Consider the following 17,736-nt stretch of genomic DNA (forward strand, 5'->3'; position numbering starts at 1 on the left):
CATTTGGACCATTTTGTTTAGTGTCGTTTGCATGAGTGTGTGTGTGTGTGTGTGTGTGTGTGTGTGTGTGTGTGTGTGTGTGAAGCTCTGATGTTATTCCTTGAGTTTGCCCGGCAGGAACAACCAGTCTCAGTTTCATCTGGGTCTCTTTGAATTGGTCGTAATACCACATATTGCTGTGTTTGAATCAAGGAAATAGACTCTGGAAAATTCTTTAAACATGTTAATTAACGATTTACAATTTCTTTTTATTTCTAGTGTTCAAACCATGGAGAAAAGTGGGTAAAATAAATCCCTGTCTGGATCACATTCACTGCTCTCCCCCTCCTTTACTCACAGAGCCATTCCCATCATGACTGACGCACTGGCAGTTTGGGAATCCTGTCCTCGGAGGAAACTTATTGTCGTCAGGGACTTGGAACGGAAATTCCAATGAACCTTAACAGTCATTTTCACATCATGTTGCTCATCACAACTTCACATCTACCTTTGATATAATTAAAATGTGGAGCTCCAGGCGACATTTTGGCCACCCTCCTTCAAAAAATTCTGAAGCATGCAGCCATTACCGCGGTTACCCCGGTATTTAGGATAGAGTCACCAGGTAAAAGAACGATCCTGAGAGAGCTATAAACATAGAGAAGTTTTAAGGGATTCACAATTTTTCATGGAGCTGTGTCAACTGTTTTTGATGTGTCAGTCTCCAACACAAATGATGTGTAGAATAATTAATCAGAAGATATGTTGGTTGCACAAAATGTAACCTGCAGATCTGCTGTGCATAACTGCGGCATTGCTAAGCAACATTGCTCCAGTCAAGAGACCAGAGAAGGAGCGGATACCTGCTGCCTTTAGATAGCTTTAAAGAGATTTACCAGTGTCAAGGAAAGGCCTTCAGTATATAGCAATAAGGCACGCCATAGAACATGAGTGTTCATGTTTAGACATGGAAAAGAACCCTTTCCTGTGCCTGCAAGCACTTATAGATCCATTTCTGATCCATAACATCTTTTTAAAATAGCTCATATTGCTTATCAACTTGCACAATCTACTGGTGGGGTTATGAGATGCATTTTTATTTATTTAGTCAGCACTGTTGCTGTGCCTTTGTATTAATGGTGTCTGTCCAGTCTTGCTTTCTTGCTGTATTGCAGAACTACACAAACCTACCTGTTGGTTATACCAGATACCACTAATATTAAAACTACAAAAGATACTATGCCAGCATTCCTGCATTCTTGCCGATGTACCACAGCAGTCACATACTCCCAAGTTTTCAGTCAACTGAGGGTACACCGATCAGCCGAAACATCCGTGGGATGCACAGGTACCCCAGCTCGCAGCCAACAGAACTCAAAGGATTTGTCGCTAACACCCTGGCGCCAGACACCACAGGACACCAACAGAAGTCCTGTGTCCATGCCTTGACAGGTCAGAGGCTCCCCCGTGGATTGGACTTGGCTCTGACCTGTCGAGGTATGGACACGGTATGGACCTCTGGGGTACTGCCAGGATCACTGTGGTATCTGGAGGACAGGTCAATTCCTTAAGCTCTTTGTCACGTTCCTCAGGCAATTCCTGGGTAGTTTTTGCAGAGTGGCATGTCACATTGTCCTGCTGGGGGGGCACTGCCACTGGGGAGTGCCGTTGCCATGAGGGGGTGTACTTGGTCTGCAACATTGTTTGGGTTGGTGGTAGGGCTACCCCCTAATAGTCTACCAAACATTCGTTGACCAGAAAGGTCATTAGTCCGCAAGAACTGGACCATGTGGGAAGTGAATTTGAAAGGACAGACACAGGAAGTGGCCACGCTCAGCAGTCAGACAGGAGTCACGTTAATTTCCNAATATAGGTCTATATTAATGAAGGTTCATTAGTACGGTTTTGTATTTCTCTGTAATGTAGCACACTGTTAACAATGTTACTGATACTATTCTTTGTCACACCTTCAACTCAAACCCCTGCTCAAAGTATATACATTCGACCTATAAGACGACTATTGGTCGACTAGGAAGATTCTTAGTCGGGGGCAGCCCTAGTCAGTGGTGACTGTCAAATGGCATGAACACCATGACCAAAGGTTTTCCAGCACTGTAACAAGATGATCAGTGTTATTCACTTCACCTGTCAGTGCTTTAATGTTTTGGCTGATTGGACTTGAATAAATCCATAGAGTCGATATTCAGATATGTTTAACATCAAAATGAATTTGAGGTAGACATTTCTGTCAAGGCCTCCCTTGAAAAGATATCTTTAAACAAGACTGAACCAACTTCCCCCGACCATACATGTGGTCATATTGAATATTTAAATTAAGGAGATTTAAAAAGAGGCAGTTAAACAGATAATAACTGGACTGTGTGAGCCGCCTTGGTACTCAGGTCAGGGCTGCACATCAGCTGGTGGACGTGCTAACAAGATGAGTAGTGTCAGATGACTGGATCAATAAACATATTAGCAAATCTGTGTGCTCTTCCTCTGACTGACACACACACACACACTCACACACTCTCTATAAGGCGCTGACAGCTCAGCCCAGCCAAGAGCTTGGAAGATAAATAACCTACAGCTAGTCTTCTCATCTTGTGCTCTCCATGCACACTCACACAGCAACACACACACACATACTTATATCTCAGCCATCACCTGTCTATCTGCTCTGCCTCTCGGCTATAAACACTGACTTTCCCGAGGAGCTGAGGGCTCCACAGAAAGTTTAAAGCTCAGCAGCTCTGAAAGTAACTTCATGAAAACACTCCTCGAAAGCAACAGAAAGTGACTTTCTTACTTTCACTCTCAGACGGACATGCCAGTCGAATATACTTTTCAGATATCTGCTGTCAGGTGCCATTCAATAAAATGTATCAATATCATATCTATAAAGTATCACTTCTACATTTGTACAGTTCAATGAAAAGTTCAGTGTTATTTTATCCGGGGACCAAACTGGAAGTTCTTGTCTTGGTGTTTATTTTAGCCAATAAGCTACTGTTTATTACATTAACATGTCCATACGTGGTGTACAAACTACCAGTATCATGTATTTTATCACTTCATCTGGTAAAGTTGAATTTTCAGCAATAAAACATTAAACCTCCACGCCCAAGAGAATTCTAGGGATACACAGATTTATAAGCCGCATTTATAAGCCATCAGTGGCAGCCGATATTCGCCCTATTTACTGCCATCGGCCTAACGGAAAACAAGATGACATTCACTAATGGCAGTGGCTGATGTTTTTCTGTTGTGTCATATCAATTTTGCACAGGCTAAGAAGGGGAACCCGACACTATAACAGCATCATGCCATCCCAGGGACAATAGAAGACGTGTAATTGGGACAAGCATAGATCTTCCCTTGGACGCCTTTGGAACAAAAGGACACCGTAAACTCACTACTGGCGTGCTAGAGGACACACCCTTCTTCTTCCATTATGATGCTACATTGTGAACCACAAATCTGTGTTGACATCAGCAGGAGGAGCGCAACTGCTGATGGAGGTTGCACTAAGTTAGATTATGATGCGTTCAGCTCCTTTAGGTAAAAATGAGTATTGGGCGAAGGCAAATTATAACGTTATCATGATGCGTTCAATGTAATCTTGCAAAATTTAGTCTTCGGCAAGATACTTGAATAATAAAATATTAATTACAAATAAATGTTCTTTTAAAGAGGACCTATTATGCTCAATTTTTGAGGTTCATACTTGCATTTTGGGTTTCTAATAGAACATGTTTACATGCTTTAATGGTCAAAAAACACTTTATTTTTCTTATGATGTCTGTGCTGGAACACCTGTCTTCACTTTCTATTTAGTGCATGTGTCTTTGAACCCCCTTCTCCCCCCAAAAAAACCCTAGTCTGCTCTGATTGGTCAGTGTTTCCAGGTCTTCCGTCTCTTGGCGTCTCTACACTGCCACTGCAGCCGTGGGAATGACTGTAAAGGAGAACAGGTACTTTGTACCGCAAAAATTCACAAACAAAAGCTTCTAAGCTGACATCTTCACAACCAGACATGTTCCAGTAGGAATCTGATCTGAAATCAGGGAGGAATTAACAACATCAAAAGCCAAGATCACGTTTCCCTGATGTTAGCATGTAGCTACATGTAGCTACATGTAGCAGTGTGGGCTATGTAATATAAAGACCTGCAGTAGTGTGCCTGGAGCAGATTACCATAATGAAATCTGTTACGAGCTGACGTCATCTTGTAGCCAACACAGAGTATTTATAACCGTCTGAAACCTGATGTTTCTGCTTATGGGGATTAGTTTTACATTTGTTTGTTTATGTCATTATCTAAAACTTTGGCCACATTTAATATAAAAACAGACGACATCTTAAGATAAAATATACAACAGAAAATAAGGAAATGCAAGATAGGTCCCCTCTAAACTACAGTGGGTGTTTTAGAATGATTTAAATGTATTTTATTTATATATTAATTTATTAAATTTTGCACCTATTGTAACAGTTTTGAGTTTAGGAGACAGAAATTGTGACAGCTGATTCTTCCTGACAAACTACTTCTGCACCATCGAGCTGCAGCTGCATACATCTCCCTGAGACAACAACATGCCAGGGGCTTGCATGAAAGCAAGAGGTTAAATTTATCACTGACAAAAGTTTATTAAAACTTCTCCTCGCCCTATTTGTCATCTGTCACCTGAACGGTTCACAAATGCCTCTGGATATTTCTATTATTTGTTTCAAAAGGAGCATGAGTCTAATATCTCTCTGCGTCAGGGCAACAGGTTACATTTAAGCGCACACTGACACCGCTGTGAAAAAATCATTCATCATTCCCACGACCTTGTGTTGTGTTCACCTGGATTTGTAAACATGAGCCAACTTCCGCCAAGACAAGAGCCACGACGGCCTCGACTCTGATCTGAGGGAGAGTTCCCAGGCATGCTGTCACATTTTTCAATACTGAGATGTCAGCAAGTGAAATGAAAAGAGCCTCATTCGATTGTACAGTAAAAAGCTCAGGAAACAGCCGACCTTGTGTCAGCAACTTTCCCTTATAACAGTGCCGTCATGTCAATGGAAACCTGAAAATGAAACAGTATAACGACAGGTTATCAAACAAGTTAAAATACAGTGGAAAATATGAATACTACCGTGAGTAAAAGGGACAGTTCACTCCAAATCAAAAACACACTCTTACCTGTGGGGCAATGTGGCAATATCACGCTATTGACAAGCCAACCGCACTGCCTATTCACTAGGGCTGCCCCGACTAAGAATTTTCCCAGTCGACCAACAGTCGTCATTTAGGGCCAGTAGTCGACTAGTCGCCTGCATGTTTATGATATTAATTTAATTATCAAATGATATACTTTGGGCGGGGCAACACAATGGCTTGAGTTGAAGGTGTGACAAAGAATAGTATCAGTAACATTGTTAACACTGTGCTACATTACAGAGAAATACAAAACCGTACTAATGAACCTTCATTAATATAGACCTATATTTTATCTACAAGTGCACGTCACACACTGAGCGAGCCGCCTGTTAATGACGCTGTCGGCAAAGCAGTAATGATTGTGCTAAGTGGCTAATGGGCATGTAGCTACTGACATGTTTCAGATGATACGTCATGTTTGTAGTCGACCAATGAAGATGAGTTTACACATCACCTTGGGTTCGTCCTTCACCTTCTCAAAAGCGACCAATGAAGCAGCCCCACTATTTACACTCTACAAATGCAAGTAGCATGACAAGGCACTGAGCATCTATTCTACGCTGACCATTACAATTTTGGCGTCTTTTTCTGGTCCCAGAGAGTTGAAAAATATTTGGGTAAAACGTCACAGTCACTCGTGCTTGTCACTCTTTACCCGGCTGCCCAATCACAGTGGAAGAGGGGTGGGACAAATACCACGAAGACCAACTATCACATCGCTGAACAACAACAACAATGGAGAAGAAATGAATACTGAACCCACACAGACCAGAGGGTCCATCCCCTCTACCAGTGAGCTTCCTCCTTCTCTTCATTCAGAGCGCTGTATTGACGTGCCGACATTTTCGCTTGCGGATATTCTCTTTAATGGCAACCAGCTAAAGAAAAACAAAACACACTGACTCATTGCCCTCTGTTTTCTGCATTTAACAGAGGGCAAGTATGTAATTTTCATTTTCAGGATAAATATAGTGTAAAAAAGACAACAAAGCAAAGAATGGTGGCAGTACTGCATATCACATTGCCACCCTTAACCACCACCAGTGAAATTCTTTCACTGCAACAGCCCTATTAACATAGTGTTTAAATGGTATCGTAGGGCCTCCTAGTCTTTTCATGAAGTCAAATATCCACTGTATTCTATTCCTGAAAAGTTCACTTTTGGAGTCCCACGTTTTCCACTGAAAAGAGATGATAAACACCGTCAGTCACTGCGCTCTCAGAAGGATAAGCTCCCATAATCAACATTTAAACAAGACTTCAATGAAAAGTCTCTTCTCTTCTCTTTCCTCTTTCTCTCTTCCTCTCTGTGAAGCTGAATCTTGCTCCTCAGTTGTCTGTGTCTTTGATGTTCGTGCCAGCTAGGACGCGAGTGGGTGCGATGATTCTCACTGGTAAGATATAGATCCAAAATTCACAATATTCATAAACACACACACACACACACACACAAACACAGGCAAACACACATCCACAACAGACGGAGCTCAACAGAGTCCAAAACATGAAATGTATTCCCTCAAAAACAGAACATTTCTAGAGCGAATGCAGACAGTCAGTCAGTGGTTGGAGGTGCTGGCAGCAGCCGAGCGTATAAGGGAGGAAAACTGAGCATTAAGAAAGAGGGAGAAAGCAAATGAGTCTATGTAGCCTGTGTGTGTGTGTGTGTGTGTGCGTGTGTGTGCAATAGCAATGGGTAGTCAGAAAGCACATACTTTTTTTTTCCTGAGGCAGCAGTGTGTGTGTGTGTGTGTGTGTGTGTGTGTGTGTGTGTGTGTGTGTGTGTGTGGGAGTAAGCAGTAGGTTTCAATAGAGGCAGCTTGATAACGCTCTCCACTCAGCTGTGTTAATAATATCCCACTCTGATGGGCCCTCAATCATCCGAGTGTGTGCGCGCGCGCACACACACACACACACACACACACACACACACACACACACACACACACACACACACACACAGATGTTACACTGCTGTTGCCTATACTATAGAGCAGTGCAATAAGAACAAAAAGCTCTTACTAGAATTAGAGCTGTGGAGGTTTTCCCACATTACACCACAAAAGTACGTGGACAACAAACATTACACCCATATGTGATCGTCGAACATCTTGTTCCCGAAACATAAGCGTTCATATGCTACCATAACAACCTCCACTCCACTTAAAACTCATGTGACTCGCTGCCTTATTGTCGTCTAAACTATAACTGTCTGCTTCAGCATCCAGAGTTCCCCTAACTGGAGACCAAACCCACAGCATGTGGTCACGGCTGTCCACATACTTTTGGCCACATGGTATCCCTCTCCATCTTGTTTGCCCTCGCCGTCGTCCCATGCGTGCCTGCCGCTGTGTACAAGCAGAGCTTTTTAATTCAACCAAGAGGCATTTGCAATCAACATTTATGCTTCAGATCTGTGTGTTTGTGTGTGAGTGTGCGGTTGAAGAGGGGAGACGGAGAGCCTGTGCCACTTCTAATTAAAATGAAACAGAGAGGAAGGAGGAGGAGGAGGAGGAGGAGGGGAAGGGGAGAGACAGACAGACAGAGAGACAGAGACGGGGAAAGAGAGAGATAAAGAGGCTCTCGTTTAATTTTAAGGGACGCATCATTATTATCAATCATTAGGATTCTGCCACGCTCTGTTTTGTCCGTGATTATCATTACTGTCCTCCAAAAATCTGTCTGTGTGTGTGTGTGTGTCCTCTGAGTAATGCTCAATGTGCCATCCAACAGTGTCATATTTTGCACAGCCCGATCTCACAGAAACATGTTAAACGACCACGACCTCTTCACACCGCGCCATGTGTGGTGGTGGCGCCATGGAAACTGTGCCGATGGAAGGTCAATGAGGATTCTGTGTTGTGGTGGACACACAATTTCTGTTCATACTCCGATAAATGTAAGTGTGTGTGTATGTGTGTGTGTTATCACGTCTTACATTGGATATTACTGTGTGGATGTATGTGGGTGTGTGTGTATGTATTGTATATGTGTACATGTTATGGTATTTGTTTGGGGGAATTGGATAACATGGTGGTGAGCCTGGTTTGGTGGCTGTGGCGTGGAAGCCTTAACCACGTTGTGTGATCCCCAGATATGTATGTGTACACTGTGTTGTTGTGTATGTTACTTGCCAGGAGACCGCTGTTCGTGTCCTGTGTGAAACTAAAACTCAAGGCTGACTTCTTTTAACCCTTGAAACTCAACAGAAATGGTCCACCAGTGCCTACATTGGTATTTTTGCTTATTGTGTTGCCATTTTTTGAAGTATCTTAAAATAATAGCCTTTAAACCTGTACAACCTAAGATAAAAGATTATGTAAATCAATAACCAAAATCAGTGACAAAGGTATGATTGTGCTGTTAAAAAAAATACAAAAATCTGACGTTTTTCCATCAGATTTTGCAAAATAAAAACAGAAAAACATATCGATCCAAAAGATATTTAAACATGAACAAAATATTTCTCAACACTCCATAACTTATTTGAACTATGTACATTAATTAGTCTTTGAGATATGCTCATTTTTATGAGCAGAGTGCAAAGGTGATGTGACGGATTCATCATTCATTCCTCTGGCGCCACTACACATTTTCACGTGCTTTGCACCACATTAACGTATTGCAATGACGTCATTACGTGAATGCAACGTGATGACACGGAAGACAAAAGCCGTAAGTTTATGTTTCAAAACGAATGAATGTTTTAGCTATTATGGTTTTTGTTTTAAACCGATACATACAGGATTAGGTCCTGGTTTTTGTTTTAAACCGATACATACAGGATTAGGTCCTGATCACACAGAAAGCGTTTCAGCAGCTGGAGGCGCCTTTTGTAATTGTTTTTAATGAGAATGAAGCTTTTTGCTCGCGGTTTTTGCGTTGTGATGCACCTCATGTTTCTGCGCTCTAGACACCTGGCGTTTTTGTCAGAGCACTCTGAAGTTGAATTAACGTTAACCCAAAGCGCCCCACGTCATCTCTTCTTTCATCATATTTTTTCCCATTGTCCTATTGGATGATTTGAGAGGCGGGCCTTCTGTGGTGGTCACGACAACAAGTTTACAGTTGGTAAACAATGGAGGAGAAACTGGTGGTAATCGCTGCTGGATACTCAGAGCTATACGGCCCAACAATAGACTGTAGGTTGTCACACTGCCCCTGAGTCATCCTAAAATATGCCTGGAAACGTCCATCATGGAGGCGAAGCTCCTGGACCAACTGGTGGTACTCCCCATGACCCATCCACTTTTTCAGGGTCTCATGTACCCACACAGATCTCTGTCTCCCTGTGCCCAACAAACTATTAACTGACAGCCTCTCACCCTCAACCAACGCTACAGCAAGTACCCTCTGCCTGAACATTTTAGGAACTAGATACTAATTACTGTGAAATAACTAAAATAAATAAATAAATAAACGATAGATTGATTACATGGAAGGTTAACGTACGGAGTCTGTGGTTGCCTGGCAACAATAGAAAAGGCACAGCAAGTGTTTGTTTTTTTTTCTCTTCACTAGTGGCATTCAATTTTTAAAAATGGCAGTGCGGTGTGCCTCGCATTTTACAACCTGCAAAAGGCTTTCTGTGATCGAGCCAAATGCAAACAACAGAGGCCATTACAGGAAGTTCCCTGGAAAATTCCTACAGGAAATCTGACTGAATACTTTGCTTGCACTGCGTGTAAGGTAAGAGGTCATAAGGTAATGACGGGATGATGGGGACAGGCAGACAGAAGCCTTACTACCATGTCCGGTACATAAATAGTTTTTTTCAAACCAAACACACAACCGTTTTTTAAACCTAACCAAGTAGTTTTGGTGCCTACTGTAGACCCAACTGTGCCACCAATATGTAAAGCAGTGTGAAGAGGTTGTGATCATTTACATATTTCTATGAGATCATGTTGATTTTGCATGTTTGCATGCATTTAATCTACAAAATGCTCTTGAGTGACGCCATTATCTGTCACTCTAAATCATCGTATTAAGTTATATAACAGTATTATATTTAAATCTAATTGTACTTTCATCAAAGGCCCATGTATCTGTTTTTGTCGCGAGAGATTGCCTCTCATTGTGTGTTAAACTGTTTTCAATTGCCATTTACACTCATAATTCGCCAAACTGCACCATACTTTAACCACATATTCAGCCTAATCATACGACAAAACATGATTTGTATTCGAATGCACCTTAAAAAAGAAGGTGACAGTAAGTCTGAACTGAATCTGAATAAAAGCTGTTAATGGCCGCGCATTCACACTTGCCAGCAGGCTGACTTCCATTAATGGATTTAGTCAAAGGACAAGAATGACAAGTGGGAAGTTTTTGTTGTTCCTCAGTTTTACCTTATATCTAAAGCTATTACGCAGAATTCACTCAGTAACTTCTGTTAGCAGTGGGAATGTAAATCCCCATCACCCCATTAAATTACCCTGAGACCATAACGAGGGTAAAACTGCGCTAGCGTGAAAATATATTCCATCTACTGTGCATGACTGCCTTCAGTCTGAGCAATTAAAGAGTATTACAAACACAGACTGTGCAGGAGAGGTCATTTAAGAATGTGTCTGAGCACAGTTTTTATTGGTCGCTTCGTTGGTCACATTCATCTACTTATGAACCATTACATTTCAATGATCTCTTGTGTTTGTCCCCTGCATCTCCCAAAAATTTCAAATTACAAGGTTTTCCCTCGGGGCATCACGTCCCCAGCAGGCCACCTGCACGGATAATAGCCAGAGGAGATGTTCTCTCACAATTATGGGTTTGACGGTGATATGATGGATACAAGCTGCAGCTGAGCATCATCAACAACACTGAAGTGCCCCTAATTATACAGAAGAGCCTCCTCAAGGCTGTTACAGCATTTATATGACAGCTACCAAGAGTAGAGAGTAAAAGGCTCCCTTTGGCTCCTCCGACCCCCTTGTTGTCATGGCAACCAATAAAATACAGTGGGCTCTGCTTAAGTGACCAATAAATCACAGCAATCTCTGTTTTCTGAAAAATGTCTTTGACCAATCAAATCTTTTATAAGAAACAATCTCTCTGTGATGGCTTCTAAATAACCACCTCTTATTTGCTCATTAAAGCACATTTTGGACTATTATCACTGCTCATTGCACATATTTGCTCTACTGTGAAAATTTCCACACCCCCTGACTCATATTTTTGCACTTCCTGCTAAAATCTAGACAAATCTCTTATTGTGAAACAGCTATATTGTACATATTTGTTATGTTTTAGCACTTTATTTAAGTTTCTTTGTCCAATGTTTACTGTATCTCTTCTATTCTATATTTACGTTCTTGAGCGTTGCCGTCCTTTGCCTTTTTTTATTCCTCTTAATATGTTTACTGTATGTTTAATTTATGGACCAAAAACCAAAGCAAATTCCTTGTAAGTGAAAATCTACTTGATAATAAGTCTTATTCTGGTTCAGAGTCTTTACATTAGGGTCAGGAATCACAAAGTAACTCATGATACGATCATGACACGTTGCCCAAAATAACGATGGTATCACGATACAGTGATTCTCGATGCATTTCAAGACAATCTACGAAACATTACAATGTCCATGTACCTGAAAAATACCCCAATTTTGAGTTCACACGAAACGTAAAGCGAATTTTCACATCTTATTACTTGAATCGCTGAATGAACTCCAAAGCGTCTTAATGCTGATTGGCTATTGCAGTGCGAATTGGTCTTTTAAGTCAAGATTCTTCAGCTCTCTCAAATACACGTCCGACGTAAAATTGTGCTACTCGCTTCATTTGGGCTACTTTATTCGCACATTCCACGTCATTCGATTCGCATCCATTGCACAGCCTGGCGGGAATTCGGGTTTTATCGTGTCTTTATACTGACTTATTGGATGCAAAAATTACCATTCCCATGAACATTGCAACTCATACTGCAATCATAATAACTGTCAAAATAACTGAAATATGATTGTTTTGGATGACATGCAGCTCTACTTACAACTGCGGTAGCGTTTTCTCCATGACGAGATCAGGATGATGACGAATCAGGTGGCTATGTGTGTCTGTTGTGGTGCCCATGTACTATACTGTCATGAGACATTTCATGCATGTCACGAAGTCTCGATCAATTTTGTTTGTCACATCTGTGCTGTAAAAGCTGAAGTTGGCCAAGACTTTCGACTTAAAAGATGATGGTGCATCCCTTCTGTGATCTTCTTCATCAAGTTAGTTAACTTCTGTTCACTTAAACCTCATGTATTTGAGAAGCGCCTCCAAGAGGAATCATGGAGTAGTGACTCTTCTAAGTCAAACTGGCAGGGGAATCTGTTTAGAGCTGCAGCATGTTTTAATAAAAATGTGGATATTTGGCACCAGTGTATCTATAAGGTATCGCAAGAGGAAGTAATATGATATATTCCCATATCGATATTTTGTCCCTACTATAATTAGGTGGAGCAAGTCATCCTATAATACTCCAGCAGTGTAGGTTTTTAATAGAAAGTTTCAGATTCACATGATAATCTAAAGGTTTCAGACGCTCCTCTACACTGACAAAAAATAATAGTTTCAACTTAAGCCCCGGGAGACACCTGTAAGAACTCATGAGGGATCTCAAACCTGTTTGGCCAATTGCCACCGCAGAGCAGAGCTTCAATCTCGCTCGGCTCTCAAGGAAAAAACAGGTCAGCAACAAGCTTTACCTCTGTCAGGTTGGAAAACAGTGATATGGAGGACTACAGGGAGTGCTTCGACTAAAGCTAGAAAATACAAAACTTGAAAGTAGTCTGTTTTTCTCTCACTTATTCATCCAAGGGACTAATTAGTCACAAGCCAGACGCACTGCTGTGACCCCGGCAGAGCTCAACCTGAGGCTCAGGACTCCCTGAGGACACATGAGCGGATGCCGTGGTCACAAAATCATTTCTATTAAGCAAACAGGATGTAATACAGCACTTTCCTCTGTTGGCCAGTGTACTTCAGGTGTTACCTGGCCTTTCATTTAGCATGTCCAGCATTTTTTCAAGCCCTAAAGCCTCACTTCACACTCTGCAATCTAACAACAGTATAATTAACTCCCAAGTGAGACATTAGCTGACTGATAAACTCTGATCACATTTTTGGTACTTGTCAAGCAAGCAAAACATACAGCTAATTACAGAGAGACTACATGCTCTAAATATAACACTCAGGTGATTAGCACAAGAGACTCAGGGAAACTGTAAACTGTGCTCATTCTAGTTTGCTCATCTTTATTTTAGTGTTATTGGATCCAGTGCCTCAGATGTTGATTCGACAAAAAGTAACATCAGCGTGTGTGTGAGGCATAGAAAAAGGTATTCATCATTTTATGCTTCTTTTAAGAGATGCACTGATTGATCAAGTGGTGACCGGAATTGGCTGATTTCAGCTTGATCGGCCATGACTGTTGACCGGCTGATCAGTCTCAGATATAGCCGACACTGTGTCAATCGAATTTACATGCATGCATGGCACAATGGTTAACATCACGAGCACAGCTTCACAGAGAATGGCCAACCGGCAACTCTGGGTCTAAACACCGAAGTCCCAAAAACTGCAGTACTTTGAATGGCCACTTGAGGCTGGCTTAAAAAGCGAGTTAATCCCCATAGACCCCCATGGGAAACTGCCAAAGCTAACAGCAGAAAAATGTGTTTTCCTCCTTCATGAAAACTGTACCAGGGTGAATTTTTGTACAACAACTCGCCTGTTTACATTATTTTAATGCTTAAAGTTATGCATAATTAAGGGTAGGCCTCTTTGAGTGACAGACAGGCTACTGACAGTGTCCTAAGCTCAGTCAGATCCAACCTTCGCTCCTCCACAGCACCAACCTCTACGCCAAATATAGTCACTTCTACCTCTGAAAAACCAAGATGGCAATTGCTAAAATGCCAACTTCTCATTCCCAGGTCGTCAAATACTGACACTTTGTCATGTCCTCTTGTTAGCAACTTTTCAGACTGTTTTTGGTGACTTTACTTCTTAAGAGCAACTAGCACTAATATGTCGGTGAAGATTCTCAGTCAATCAGGTTATGGTAATCGTAAGTGCTATATCGTAGGCAACTGGACTTGCTTGCGTTTCTTGAAGACGTTTCGCCTCTCATCCAAGAAGCTTCTTCAGTTCTAAATGACTGGTACGAAGTTGCAGGCTATAAACCCTGTGTGGGTGGGAACCCTTGTAGAGTCGTTAATGTCACAATGTGAGTCATTGACCCACCTGGCCACCAAGTCCAGTTGCCTACGATATAGCACTTACGATTAGCACTAATATGAAAATAATTTGTTTGAGAACATATAGATCTGTTTCACCTGTTGTCTTTTGGGAAAGTATAATATGTTAGATTAAGTGGGATGTACTGTGGGATTCATTTTCAGGAGGATTCTATTCAATTCCTTATCCTGTCGGGGGTCATGGGGTGCTGGAGCCTATCCTAGGTAACATTGGCAAGAGGCAAGGTACACCCTGGACAGGTCACCAGACTATCACAGGGCTGACACATAGAGACAGACAACCATTCATGCTCACATTCACATCATTCTCACCAATTAACCTGCATGTCTTTGGACTGTGGGAGGAAGCCGGAGTACCCTGAGGAAACCCATGCTGACACGGGTTCAAACCTCCCACCCTGGGTTCAAACTAGAAACCCTCATGCTGTGAGGCGACAATGCTAACCACTGCACCACACAAAGTTTGTGTATGATGTCAAATAGTTCTTACAAAGACAGAAAATCAGAATCAGCCAAGACTTTAAAAAGTCAGAATCAGCCCAAAAAAAGGAATCCAGGCATCTCTACTTCTTTTGTGATTACAGTGTATGAGAGACAGACTTTTTGGGTCAGTCAGTGCATCACCTGACCTCCAAATTCAGTCTGTGGACACTACGCCTACAAGGCCTCACAGGCCTCACAGGCCAGTGCTACTCTCGGAGGAGTTTGGCTCAAGCTGAGACTGGGTGAGCAGCTGCTTGTCTTCATTATGTATGTTTGAGACTAGTGTTAGAGGTTCAGGTTCACATAAACTCCAAAAGGCTCTTGGCGAAAACAAATTCACTGACGCTGACAAAAAAAGAAAGAAAATATGGAAAACATGTCTGAGTGTGAACTTCACCCGATTTCTAACCTCGGCTATCCTGCTAGGCAAAGTGAAGGACTCAGCACAGGGAAAATACATTCCTGTACTTTTTACAAAATAAAAGCCAGACTCTTCACTTCTCTGTGCTGAAATGCTTTTACTATGAAGCAGCTACAGCTTGTCTCACTCTCCGAAACTAACCTGCAAACACGCAAATACAAACTGACTCAATCAGAACATCTGCACCTTTGTATATTCCTAAAGCGACTGAAAAAGCAGAACAACAAACAATTGAATTTTACTATCTGCCGCCTGTTGTCATTTTCTGAGGGGGGCACCAAGGACAGTAAAAGAGCTGTCCCTGAGTCTGACAGTTTTCGGCGTGTTGCTATGCGCTGCTATTATTCAGCATAAGTGCTAATTTATTCACAGGGTTTGTGTTTTTCCATCTATTCATTTTAATGACAGAAAACCAAGAAAGGCTGCTAATGCCTGCTGGAGAGCGCTCGGATTATTTGATACAGCAAAGCTCCGCAGCTGCCAATAACACCATTTGTTTCACTTTCCCGGCCGGAGTAAAAAAAAAAAAAAAAAAACCTTTAAGCACCAGTTGGTTTTGTCACCCTGATGGCTTTCCCGAGGTGCCGGTGATGAGCTTGTTACAGTGCGTGTGATTTTTGCGCGCGCACGCCTTGCTCTTACCTTGCGGCCGTCGCTTGCGTGGCAGTTGACGTTGAGCGGAGTGAGCAAGGCCATTAGCTTCTCCTCGTTTCCGCTCCTGCAAACGCACACACACACAAATGCACCCATTAGACAGAAAACATCCAACACCATAGAGGATTAGTACTGTTCCTCAGCAGGAGTGTGGGGGAGAAAATGAGGCGTAGAGTGAGATAAGAAAAAAAAGGAGAATTTCATCTGCAGAGACGGACTGACATAAAGGAATGTGTGGAGGATGGATCGAAGGGTGTGTGTATGTGTGTGTTTCCTTGTAAACCTGACCGCAACAAGCTAAAAAAATGTGTAAGAGAAGACCATCTATCCTAGCTGCAGTGGTTGTTGTTTATGTTGTTGTTGTGTGTATCCTGGTTCCTAGGCTCACTGCCCTGGTATTGGGTGACCACCAGGAAAGTGTTGCCAAGGCAGCGGCCGATCCAACCATCATCCCGGTGACAGCCGTTAAGGAAGAAGCTGTCACACGGAGAGAAAGGGATTATTCTTCTATTCTCCTACGTTCCCCTCCTCTCCCTCTACCCTTCTACTTTTGTTTTTTGGTTGGGCCTCTCCTTCCTTTGCTTTGTTTCTATATCTTTCACTCTCTGACCAAAAAAGACATTCACACCCTCCCCATCTCTCCTGTCGCTCTTCCTGTTCTTTCTCCAACGACCATTATCTGCTGCTCTCCTCACCCTTTTACCCTCGCGGTCTCGTCTCATCTAAGCTGTCCACCTTTACCCTCCACCCCCGGTTTCTTGCTTCTCCACCTTTACTTACACTGCTCAGCATCTTCCCTCTAGTTTTCTCACTCTTTTTTTATTCTGCTCAACAAGCCACCTCCTACTGCTGGTACCCGAGCACAAGGGAGCCTTCATTTCGATGCAAACAACATCTTGAGGATTTAACAGGGACGAAGGACACGGCGTTGTATGTGTGTGTTTGTGTGCCTGTTAAATAGTTATATGGAGGGCACAACACTGCATCTAGCTGATTAACAATGATAGGAATCGAGTCAAAAGATGGAAGCCAAGTAAGATATATTTTGGGGAATTTGTTAATTTACTTCCTTGATGAGAACTATTTCGATACCATGTCTGTTGAGTAAATAGGAAACCCCATCCAGCAGCAGATTGCTAACAGACAGAGCCAGGATAGCTGGTTCCAATTTTTTTTGCTAAGCTAGTGTTTTTCAACAAGGGTGGTACCGGCTCCCAGGACGCATTTAGAGAATGTCGGGGGGCGCTGTAAGCAAAATTTTAAGTGTTCTTGGGGGGCCTCTGTGTCCAGTTTCATCCTACATGCACATTTTCACAATTTTATTATTAGGGGTTCAAACCCTATTGTTTTCATACTGCTTGTGTGTAAAATTGTTTTGAAATCGCTCAACAGGGGGCGCCACAGCATTCAGATTTTCATGAAAAACACATTTTTAAGCCCATCTGTGTGGAGTTAGCGTAATCTTCCACTGTTAGTGTGGGTTTTCTCAGGGTACTCCAGCTTCCTCCCACAGTCCAAAGACATGCAGGTTAATTGGTGACTCTAAATTGTGAGAGTGAATGGTTGTCTCTATGTGTCAGCCCTGTGATAGTCTGGCGACCTGTCCAGGGTGTACCCCACATCTCACCCAATATCAGCTGGGATAGGCTCCAGCCCCCCAGCGACCCCTACCAGGATACGTGGTTTTATACACGGTTACGGATAATGAATGACTGAATGAACATTTTTGACATCTTATCCTAA

The 17,736-nt window shown here is 42.3% G+C and overlaps 1 protein-coding gene across 4 annotated transcripts in view; it reads right to left on the bottom strand.

The window, feature by feature from the left end:
* Nucleotides 1–17,736, bottom strand: part of tnksa (tankyrase, TRF1-interacting ankyrin-related ADP-ribose polymerase a) — a 152,893-nt gene that overhangs the window by 72,138 nt on the left and 63,019 nt on the right. For all 4 annotated transcript variants that reach the window (XM_050053054.1, XM_050053053.1, XM_050053052.1 and 1 more), the window contains one exon: nucleotides 15,982–16,057. In XM_050053054.1, the coding sequence (XP_049909011.1) occupies nucleotides 15,982–16,057 (76 nt within the window). The remainder of the gene's footprint in view (nucleotides 1–15,981; nucleotides 16,058–17,736) is intronic.

Source organism: Epinephelus moara, chromosome 9 (assembly GCF_006386435.1).
Source record: "Epinephelus moara isolate mb chromosome 9, YSFRI_EMoa_1.0, whole genome shotgun sequence".
NCBI lineage: Eukaryota > Metazoa > Chordata > Actinopteri > Perciformes > Serranidae > Epinephelus > Epinephelus moara.